The sequence below is a fragment of the Aotus nancymaae genome, unplaced genomic scaffold, assembly GCF_030222135.1.
Source record: "Aotus nancymaae isolate 86718 unplaced genomic scaffold, 86718_ANA_hifiasm-v0.15.2.pri h1tg000014l, whole genome shotgun sequence".
In the NCBI taxonomy this organism is placed as follows: Eukaryota; Metazoa; Chordata; class Mammalia; order Primates; family Aotidae; genus Aotus; species Aotus nancymaae.
In genome coordinates, this window is record NW_026988425.1 from 36,473,774 (window position 1) to 36,485,811 (window position 12,038).

Genomic DNA, 12,038 nt, shown 5'->3' on the forward strand with positions numbered 1-12,038 from the left:
GTCAATAAATGAAGAAAAAAATGTTACACATGTAAAGCAAACAGGCCAGATATGGTGGCTCACGTCTTTAATCCCAGTACTTTGGGAGTCTGAGGTGGGAGGATTGAGTGAGACCAGAATTTCGAGACTAGCCTGGGCAACAAAGTGAGACTCTGTTTCTACAAAAAAGAAACAAAAAATCAGCCAGGCATAGAGGAGTGAGGCCACTGAGGTAGGAGAATCGTATAGGCCTAGGAGGTTGAGGCTGCAGTGAGTAGTGATCATGCCACTGTACTCCAGTCCGGGTGACAAAGTGAGACCCTGTCTCAAAAAAATAAAAGGAAAGAAAACAAAGTATTATCTTACAATGCTCTTTATTATTATGATTACTATTATTTCTAAGACAGCGTCTAGCTCTGTCACCCAGGCTGAAGTGCAGTGGCACAATCTTGGCTCACTGCAATCTCCACCACACACCTAGCTAATTTTTGTATTTTTTTATAGAGACAAGGTTTAGTGGCCAGGCATGGTGGCTCATGCCTGTAATCCCAGCACTTTGGGAAGCCCAGGCGGGTGGATCACAAGGTCAGGAGTTTGAGACTGGTGAAACCCCATCTCTATTAAAAATACAAAAATTAGCCAGGCGTGCTGGTGCATGTCTGTAATCTCAGCTACTCGGGAGGCTGAGGCAGGAGAATCACTTGAACCTGGTAGGCGGAGGTTGCAGTGAGCCGAGATCATGCCATTGCACGCCAGCCTGGGCAACAGACTCTGTCACCCTGGAGTGCAATGGCACGATCTCAGCTCACTGCAACCTGTGCATTTTTTGTTGAAATGCTTTACCTGTGTGGTTTTTTTTTTTTGTCTTTTTTATTTCTCTTTTTTTTTTTTCTTTTTTTTTGAAATGGAGTCTCACTCTGTTGCATAGGCTCAAGTGCAGTGGTGTCATCTCAGCTCACTGCAACCTCTACTTCCCAGGTTCCCAGGGCAGGAAAATTGCTTGAACCCGGGAGGCACAGGTTGCAGTGAGCTGAGATCGTGCCATTGCACTCCAGGGTGACAGAGTGAGACTCTGTCTCAAAAAAAAAAAGAAAAGAAAAGAAAAGAAAGGAAGACAGAGCGAAGAGAGAGAGAGAAAGCAGAAAAACAAAAAAAGAATGGAGCATCCAAAATGAGGTAATATCAAACAGTATAACAAAAGTATAGCTGAAATCTCAGAACGAAGAAAATCTATCAGAGAATTTAAAGATAAAGGCTGGGCCTGGTGCAGTGGCTCATGCCTGTAATTCCAGCACTTTGGGAGGCCAAGGAGGACAAATCACTTGAGGCCAGGAGTTCAAGACCAGTCTGGTCAATATGGTGAAACCCCATCTCTAATAAAAATACAAGAATTAGCCAGGCATGGTAGTGTGCACCTGTAGTCCCCGCTACTCTAGAGGCTGAGGCAGGAGGAGTGCTTGAACCCAGGAGGGGGAGGTTGCAGTGAACCAACTTCGTCCATTGCATTCTAGTCTGGCAACAGAGCAAAACTCCATCTTGGGGGAAAAAAAAAACAAAAACAAGAAAATGGCTGAACAGAAAACAAAAAAGAGAGAGAGAAAAATAAACATAACAGCTGAAAAAAATTTGAAAAATAAAGACAGACATCAAACTAAAAGTTCTAAGAAGCTCAGAGAACATGAAGCAGAATAAACACCAAGAAAAAAATAAGATCCAGACTTTCAAGAAAGCTTCCAATTATCCTGAAAGGGCCATCCACACAGGACAAAATAGCTAAATGGCATCTTATGTGGACTAGGATTCCCCATCCTCCTACATCATGGCATCCCACAGGGCCCTTTGATAATTGGCACAGTCTCTTGAAACCATGATCTAAAGGCTGAGAAAGTTGGGGGTTAGAGCACCATAAAATGACCCAAGATTACATTTTCATCATCCAGATGGAATTAGGATTTAATAATAGAAAGCCAGCTGAATATTTAAACTATGTATAAATTCTACAAAATTGAATTTGTAGACTTTTAATTTGTGTCTTGATTTTTTTTTTAATAAGTACAATCTTCAAATAATTAAATGAACACACACTACTATGGATCAAATATGTGTGTCCTCCTAAAATTCATGTTAAATCCTAACTCCTAATGTGATAGTATTTGTAGGTGGGGCCTTTGAAAGGTCTCATTAGGTCATGAGGGTATGCCCTCATGAATGAGTGAAACCCCATATCTACTAAAACTACAAAAATCAACCAGGCGTGATGGTGGGCGGCTGTAATTGGCTAATTTTTTTTAGTAGAGACAGGGTTTCACCATGTTGGCCAGGCTGGTCTTGACTCCTGACCTCGTGATCCGCCCACGTCAGCCTCCCAAAGTGCTGGGATTACAGGCAAGAGTCACTGCACCCGACCAAAAACATGTTTTATAGAAAATAATTATTCTCATATTTATCTGTTGTGTAATTTTTTTGCATTGACTTCTCTTGAAAAGATACATTCTTTGATTTTTTTTATTTATTTATTTTTTTTTTCCGAGACGGAGTTTTGCTCTTGTTACCCTGGCTGGAGTGCAATGGCGCGATCTCGGCTTACCGCAACCTTTGCCTCCTGGGTTCAGGCAATTCTCCTGCCTCAGCCTCCTGAGTAGCTGGGATTACAGGCACACGCCACCATGCCCAGCTAATTTTTTTGTATTTTTAGTAGAGATGGGGTTTCACCTTGTCGACCAGGATGGTCTCGATCTCTTGACCTCGTGATCCACCCTTCTCGGCCTCCCAAAGTGCTGGGATTACAGGCGTGAGCCACCGCGCCCGGCCGAAAAGATACATTCTTAAACAAAAAGTTTCTATTATTTAGCATTAAAATGAATATATTATGGTAACATAACAAAGTGAGGAACATTCAGGGTACATGAAAAATAATCACAACCAGGCCGGGCACGGTGGCTCATGCCTGTAATCACAGCACTTTGGGAGGCAGAGGCGGGTGGATCACCTGAGGTCAGGAGTTCAAGACCAGCCTGGCCAACATGGCGAAACCCCGCCTCTAAAAAAAAAAATCACAAGCATACATCACTGCTATTACAACTATTACATTTCAACAAGAAAAACTGCCATGAAAACTTCTAGTAGAAAAACAATGTTTCATTTAACCCATAGGTATTAAGCTGTCATTTAGCTTCAATTTTCTTTCAACGATTTTTTTATTTTTGAGACAGAGTCTTGCTCTATCACTTAGGCTGGAGTGCAGTGGCGCGATCTTGGCTCACTGCAACCTCTACTGCCCAGGTTCAAGTAATTCTCCTGCCTCAGCCTCCAGAATGGCTGGGACTATACGCATGTGCCACCACACCTAGCTAATTTCCGCATTTTTAGTAGAGACGGGGTTTTGCCTTATTGGCCAGGCTGGTCTCACACTCGTATCTCCAGGTGATCTGCTCTCCTCGGTCTCCCAAAGTGCTGGGATTACAGGCATGAGTCAATACACCTGGCTGATACAGTGTTTTTTAAATGCATGTGTGCATCTAAAAAGACCTTTAATTACATAGGAGCAAGAGTAACATCTTAATTATATGGGCCTTCCTATGGTTATCCCATTACCTCATCTACGGATAATATAATGGACAGCTGGAAGTAAAACAAAATCTTGTCTGTAAAAAGTCAAGAGGGAGATCACCAGACCAATATGCTCTATTTAAGCAAAAGTACCTTAGGCTTTCACTCAGAATCATTTCTATACATAACAATCTACACACAGGTCAAAGTCACAAAATGACAACAAAATAAATAAAACTCAGATGCCTACTCCATAGAAATGCAAGGAAAGGGCTGCGTGTGGTAGCTCATCCTCATAATCCCAACACTTTGGGAGGCCAAAGCAAGTGGTTCATGAGGTCAGGAATTTGAGACCAGCCTGGACAATATGGTGAAACCCCGTCTCTAATAAAAATACAAAAACCAGCCAGGTGTGGTGGCGCATTCCTGTAATCTCAGCGACTGGGGAGGGTGAGGCAGAAGAAGCACTTGACCCCAGGAGGCAGAGGTTGCAATGAGCCGAGACTGCATCATTGCACTCCAGCCTGGCAACAGAGCAAGACTCTCCAGCTCAAAAAAAACAAAAAGGCAAGGAAAACAGAAGTCTTTAAAAATGTCCAATCATCTCTCAGTGAATTGCCAACATACTATTTTTACTATAGGCTAAGAGCTTGGGACCTGGACTTGCGCTACTCAGGAATGGCATATACCAGCAGCAGCAGCTGGCAGCTTGTTACAAATGCAGACCCTTGGGCCTCACTCAGGACTACCAAAACAGAATCCACATTTGAACACCCCCAGATGATTGATATGCATACTAAAAAGCATTGACCCAAAGGCTAGATGAATGAAAGATAAACCAAGCAGCTTCTAATGAGAACACTGGCTATAGTAAAGTTTATATATATAAATTCTAATCACACTTGAAGCAAACCAGCCTTAAATACATACCCATCTTCATAGTTCCACATGAATATATCACTGTCAATTGTGAGCCAAGCTCTGCTGATAGGAGGGAACACACCCATCATGCAGTTACACTGCATATCTGAAGTAGTATAGATGTAAGGCAGACAGAGTTGAATCTTATTTTTCTTAAACTTGTTTCAATAGCTTTTGACTTAACATTTATGTAAAAAATCACGTGTCCACTCTTTAGGACAACAAAGAACCCATATACTTTAGCATATTTTAAATAAAACCCTTAAATGAACATATATAACACACCAATTAAACACAGAACAAGAATATATTTTAACATATTTTAAATAAAACCCTTATATAACACACTAATTAAACACAGAACCCATATACTTTAACATATTTTAAATAAAACCCTTATATAACACACTAATTAAACACAGAACCCATATACTTTAACATTTTAAATAAAACCCTTAAATGAACATACATATAACACACTAATTAAACATATAACAATGAAAATATCAATGTTAACATTTTTAAAAGAGTTAAATACAAAGTAATAGGATACGTCCAAACTGCTCAACAAGTTCAGGTGGGAGAGGAACTCTTCGGATGGAACTGATCTCTGGAAGGTTGGGTACGGACAGCAAACCAGGTCCTTGTAAAGGATAATCCATATCTGACATGCCAGAAACAGTGGGATTATCTACAAAAAAGAAAATGAAGTATTTATAATAATGTACTGTTCATCAACTGGGCATATACAAGAACTGAGTGCCTCCTTGTACCTTTGGAACCAGCACACATAATTTTTTTGTGTGCTGGTTCCAAAGGTACGGAGGATATACTAGTTTTGACCCCACACAAAGTAGGCCTGAAATATTCCATTGTTAAGACAGGGATAGTCACTGGTTTCAGACCTGAAGGGAAGGTCATCTCTCACAAAAACTTCCTCTATAACAAAGGAAAGGTTTATATTTGATAATGTAATGTAATTTGAAAATAACAGTGGCTGGGTGGTGGTTCACGCCTGTAATCCCAACACTCACTTTGGAAGGCCACGGGGGGAGGATCACTGAGGTTGGGAGTTTGAGACCAGCCTGACCAACATGGAGAAACCTCGTCTCTACTAAAAATACAAAATTAGCTGGGCATGGTGGTGCATGCCTGTAATCCCAGCTACTCAGTAGGCTGAGGCAGGAGAATCATTTGAACTCAGGAGGCGGAGATTGCAGTGAGCGAGACTGCACCATTGCACTCCAGCCTAGACAACAAGAGCAAAACACCATCTCAAAAAAAAAAAAAAAAAAAAAGTCAGGCATGATGGTGGATGCCTGTAATCCCAGCTATTCGTAGGAGGCTGAGCAGGAGAATCGATTGAACCCAGGAGGCAGCGGTTTCAATGAGCTGACATCAGGCCACTGTACTACAGCATGGGCGACAGGGCGAGACTCCGTCTCAAAATAAATAAATAAATAAATAAATGAATAAATAAAAACAAAAGCATGTATGAAATTGTATTGTTTGTAACACAAAGGATAAATGCTTGAATGGATACTCCATTTTCCATGATGTGATTATTTCACATTGCATGCCTGTGTCAAAACATCTCATGCATCCCATAAATATATACACTGCTGGGTGCAGTGGCTAATGCCTGTAATTTCAGCACTTGGGGAGACCAAGCCAGGTGGATCACGAAGTCAGGAGTTCAATACCAGCCTGGCCAATATGGTGAAATCCTGTCTCCACTAAAATTACAAAAAAATTAGCCAGGCATGGTGGCGGGCACCTGAAATCCCAGTTACTGGGGAGGCTGAAGCAGGAGAGTTGCTCGAACTCAGGAGGCAGAGGTTGCAGTGAGCTGAGATATCACCACTGTATTCCAGCCTGGGTGACAGAACAAGACTCTGTCTCAGGGAAAAAAAAATGTATATATACACACACATATATATACACACACACACACAAATGTATACATATCTACTATGTGTCCACAAAAATTAAAAATAAAAAAATTTAAAAATAATAATTTAGTGTTTTCCTATCATTTTGCTAATCTGAAATGGGAAAATATAAAACTGCTTTGGGGCTCAAAGGTAAAACGACTATGCACAAATAAAATACTGACTGGGGAAAATACTGCCTTTCCCAGATAAACATTTATAGATTAAAACAACCCATGTCTTTACCCTTTAGATATCTCCTCCAGACCAATAACAGAAATGAGGAAATAATACCCCACAATCAATATCTTATTGGGGGGGAAATCCTGACTGATGACCTAATTATCTCAGGAACTTTTACAGGTAAGTATAATAAGGAAAACTGACACACAAAACAATCTTCAAGTATATTATGGAAATTTAAAAAATATATACAAGAAAAATACAATCAATACCTATGTACCGATTATCCAACTTAAACAATAACCAGTAATATCCCCAATCATGTTTCATTTTTATCACTGTTCCCTCCTTCCCCAGTGAATTCTTTTTTATCTTATTTTTTTGAGACAGGGTTTCACTCTGTCGCCTATGGTGGAATGCAGTTGTGCAATCACAGCTCACGGCAACCTCAGCCTCCTGTGCTCTAGCATGGGCTTGTGAGTAGCTGGGATTAGAGGTGCACGACACCATGCTTGATCAATTTTTTTGGGTTCTTTTTGGGTTTTTTTGAGACAGAGTCTCACTCTGTCGCCCAGGCTTGAGTGCAGTGGTGCGATCTTGGTTCACTACAACCTCCACCTCCCAGGTTTAAGCAACTCTACTGCCTCAGCCTCCCAAGAAGCTGGGACTACAGAAGCGTGCCACCACACCTGGCTAATTTTTGTATTTTTATTAGAGACAGGATTTCACCATGTTGGCCAGGCTGGTCTCAAACTCCTGACCTCAAGGGATCCACCCACCTCTGCCTCCCAAACTGCTGGGATTATAGGTGTAAACCACTGCACCCAGCCAAACAGCATTGCTTTGTTTTGAGGCAGAGTCTCACTGTGTTGCCCAGCCTGGAGAGCAGTGGCGCAATCACAGCTCACAGCAGGCTCAACCTCCCGGTCTCAAGTGATCCTTCCACATCAGCCTCCCAATTAGCTGGGGGTACAAGTGTATACCACCATGCCCATATAATTTTTGTATTTTCTTCTTAAGAGGTCGGGTTTCACCATATTGCCCAGACTGGTCTCAAACTCCTGAGCTCATGTGATCTGCTCACTTCGGCCTCCCAAAGTGCTGGGATTACTGGGCTGAATTCATTTTAAAGAAAATCCAGGCTGGGTGTGGTGGCTCACAGGAGGCTGAGGTGGGTGGATCACATGAGGTCAAGAGTTGAAGATTAGCCTGGTGAAACTCTGTCTCTACTAAAAACAGAAAAATTAGCCTGGCCTGGTGGTGCATGCCTGTAATCCCAGCTACTTGGGAGGCTGAGGCAGAAGAATCGCTTGAACCTGGGAGGTAAAGGTTGTAGTGAGCCAAGATCACGGCACTGCACTCCAGGCTGGGTGACAGAGTGAGACTATCTCAAATAAATAAATAAATAAATAAAGTCCAGACATCCCATTTAATCCTAAAACACAACTTTAATAGGCTGAAGGGGGCAGATCACCATGTTAAATGGCAGTGGGTACCCAAAGGGAGGAATTAATAACTTTAGTGAGGATGAGAATGGTAAGAAAGATTTCAGGGCAAGAGCATGATCATCTGTAGTCTCAGCACTTTGGAAGGCTGAGGCAGGAGAACTTCTTGATGCCAGGAATGAGACCAGTTTTGTGAACAGATTGAGACTACGTCTCACATAAAAATTAAAAATCAGCTGGGCGTGGTGGCAGGTGCCTGCAGTCCCAGCTACTAGGGGGGCCAAGGCAAGAGGATCACTTGAGCTCATGAGTTAAGAGGCTGCAACGAGCTGTGATCATGCCACTGCACTCCAGCCTGGCGACAGAACTAGATCCTGACTCAAAAAAAAAAAAAAACCAACAAGAAAAAGAAAGACAACAGGCTGGGGCGCGGTGGCTCACGCCTGTAATCCCAGCACTTTGGGAGGCCGAGGCGGGTGGGTCACAAGGTCAAGAGATCGAGACCATCCTGGTCGACAAGGTGAAACCCCATCTCTACTAAAAATACAAAAAAATTAGCTGGGCATGGTGGCGTGTGCCTGTAGTCCCAGCTACACGGGAGGCTGAGGCAGGAGAATTGCTTGAACCCGGGAGGCGGAAGTTGCAGTGAGCCGAGATCGCGCCACTGCACTCCAGCTTGTCAACATAGCAAGACTCTGTCTCAAAAAAAAAAAAAATTAGCTGGGTGTGGTGGTATGCACCTGTAATCCCAGCTACTAGGGAGGCTGAGGCAGGAGAATGGCTTGAACCCAGGAGGCAGAGGTTGCAGTGAGCTGAGATCGCACCATTGCACTCCAGTCTGGTGACAGAGCAAGACTCTGTCTCAAAAAAAAAAAAAAAAAAAAAAAAACACAACAAAGAGAAACTAAAGACTTTACAGGGAGTCTGGAAGAAGCTTGTCAGGCAAACAATTAACATTGCAGAAACAATAAAAGTAAAATAAAATCCTGAGGAAATCCTGAAGATGGGGCTTCTGTCAGAAAACATGCTAAATTCACCTGTAATCAGAGCAAAGGGTGAAGAATCTGATGGAAAAGAAGGGGAAGAGATTGGGTGAAAGAGGGTGTGTAAAGGCATAAGATAAGTAACAGGATGACCAGAGAGTACGCACTGTTTTTGTATCTTTTCACACCTAAGGCGGCTAAAGTGAGTAATGTTGTTCAAGATGATAGTTCCTAATAGGCCAATTGGCTCTTGTAAGATGCGTTCATTGGTAAGTAGCTAAAAGGAGCAAATATTATCTTTGTTTCTATAATTTTTTTTTTTTTTTTTTTTTTTTTTGAGACGGAGTTTCGCTCTTGTTACCCAGGCTGGAGTGCAATGGCGCGATCTCGGCTCACCGCAACCTCCGCCTCCTGGGTTCAGGCAATTCTCCTGCCTCAGCCTCCCGAGTAGCTGGGATTACAGGTACGCGCCACCATGCCCAGCTAATTTTTTGTATTTTTAGTAGAGACGGGGTTTTACCATGTTGACCAGGATGGTCTCGATCTCTTGAGCTCGTGATCCACCCGCCTTGGCCTCCCAAAGTGCTGGGATTACAGGCGTGAGCCACCGCGCCCGGCTAATTTTTTTTTTTTTTTGAGATGGAGTTCCGCTCTTGTTGCCCAGGCTGGAGTGCAATGGCGGCGATCTCGCTCATCACAACCTCCGTCTCCTGATTCAAGAAATTCTCCTGCCTCAGCCTCCCGAGTAGCTGAGATTACAGGCATAGGCCATCACACCCAGCTAATTTTGTATTTTTAGTAGAGACGGGGGTTCTCCATGTTGGTTAGGCTAGTCTCAAACTCCCGACCTCAGGTGGTCCACCTGCCTCAGCCTCCCAAAGTGCTGAGATTATAGGCATGAGCCACGGCGCCCGGCTGTTTCTATCATTTCTTTAATTACAAATCTATCAACAATTTTTATAAATAATCAGAAGTGTTCTTGGTTTACACTGCACACAAATTACCCTGTTTAGATTACTTTGGTTCTCGCTCACCAACCATCTCTTTTGTCTTACACTTCTTTGCTTTTCTCCAAATTCCATCTCACAAAGGGGTCACTTTTTCTAGCAACTGACCTAAGTGTAATTCTTTTTTTTTTTTTTTTTTTTTGAGACGGAGTCTTGCTCTTTTGCCCAGGCTGGAGTGCAATGGCACGATCTCGGCTCACTGCAACCTCCGCCTCCCGGGTTCAAGCGGTTCTCCTGCCTCAGCCTCCTGAGTAGCTTGGATTACAGGCGCACGTCACCACGCCTAGCTAATTTTTTATAGTTTTGGTAGAGACGGGGGTTTCTCCATGTTGTTGAAACTGGTCTCGAACTCCTGACCTTGTGATCCACCCACCTCGACCTCACAAAGTGCTGGGATTACAGGTGCAACCCACCGCGCCTGGAGCGACCAATGTAATTCTATAAACTGTGGGGAGCTGGTTGCAATTTAAAACCATTAAACGAATTACTTTCCAGTCACCTCTTTTGTCAACACATACTCTGCTTTTTCCTCCCTGTACATAAGCACTGCTGATTTCCCTGTTCTCTTCCTTTATTCTACTGGTAGTTCTTTTAAGATCTCCCAGCATTTCATAATACACAACTTTACACATAACAAAGCGTATCTTGGATGGGTGCGGTGGCTCATGCCTGTAATCCCAGCACTCTGGAAGGCCGAGGTGGGCGGATCACTTGAGGTCAGGAGTTCGTGACCAGCGTGGCCAACATGGTGAAACCCTGTCTCTACTAAAAAAACACAAAAATTAAAAACAAAAAAAAAAAGCAAAAAAAAAAAAAAGTAAAGACAAAAATAAAAAACACAAAAATTAGCCAGGCGTAGTGACAGCGGGCGCCTGTAATCCCAGCTATTCCGGAGGCTGACGCAGGAGAATCGCCTGAACCCGGGAGGCGGAGGTTGCAATGAGCCGAGATCGCGCCATTGCACTCCAGCCTCGGCGACAAGAGCGAAGCTCCGTCTCATAAATAAATAAGTAATAAAGCGTATCTTTAAGATAACATGCTAAATTCCCAAATTAACGTCGTTTGCTCTTACGATTTACTCAAAACGAATAGGAGAAATGAACAAATTTGGGACTTGGATCAGGAGATGCTTCTCTTATGGCCTTAGCCATAAACACTTGAGAGCGGCGAGAAACTCATTAAGGTTTGGGTCTTTGCCTCTTTCTGCTTCAACTGGGAGCTTGCTCTTCATTCTTACCCTCTCAAGTATCTACAACGAAGAAAGTGAGGAAAGGAAAAGACCTGAAAATAAGCTGCTTGCTTATTTTCTCCAAAAAATGCAGCCAATAGTGCCATAAATCTCAGGATATTTTCGTCGGGACCAACCCTGGGGATAAGGAGCAAATTAGGCAGTCAGGCAAGAGTCCTTTCGGCTGAGAAAGGAGGGTCACCAACACTCACTTGGGGCAGACACCATAAGCAGTTCAGAAAGGTCCGGGTACATGCGGTCCTCTTGCAACTGACGGTCGATGAGACGTCCCGCATTTTCCAGAGCTTCCTGTACGGCTGCGGCCGACGTAGAGGCTGGCATCGCCGCGCCCAACAAAGAAGACGGCATCTCGGAAATCGTAGACACCAGGGTACAGAAAAAGTCAAAAACCAAGGAGAAACAAGAAAAAAATCCAAGAAGTCAGTTTAGAACACCGCCTATGGCGCGCGCGCCAAACAAGCGCCTCCGCGCCTCGACATGACGCACTTCCGGTTCATCTGGTGGGGAACTGGAAGACGTCGTTCTGGGCCTGGGAAGAGGAAGCTGTTGGGAGGGGGCTAGAGGTTGGGGGTGGAGCGAGGAGGCTGCTGATGCTTTCGAGGGCGTCGAGGGGTTTGGGGTGTGAAAAGGGAAAATTAGGGTCGGTTATCTAGGGAAGGGAAGGAAAAAAGGGTAAAGGGGAGGGAACTGGGAAGGATAGGGGCGGGATGGGGTTGGGTGGGGTGGGGAGGAAGGAGGGAGGAGGGACACGGTAGGTGGGAGCTAGGTCGTGTGTCTGGCTGAGGAGGCTG

General features: G+C 43.7%; 1 protein-coding gene across 1 annotated transcript in view; it reads right to left on the reverse strand.

Moving 5' to 3' along the window:
* The window catches only part of NUP155 (nucleoporin 155), a 76,525-nt gene extending 64,802 nt beyond the window's left edge, over positions 1-11,723 (reverse strand). Inside the window, exons 1-3 of the mRNA XM_012460013.2 lie at positions 11,439-11,723; positions 5,003-5,140; positions 4,459-4,555 (exon numbers count right to left, since the gene is read on the reverse strand). Of these exons, the coding sequence (XP_012315436.1) occupies positions 4,459-4,555; positions 5,003-5,140; positions 11,439-11,595 (392 nt within the window). The 5' untranslated portion in view covers positions 11,596-11,723. The remainder of the gene's footprint in view (positions 1-4,458; positions 4,556-5,002; positions 5,141-11,438) is intronic.
* Positions 11,724-12,038: the final 315 nt, after the last annotated feature.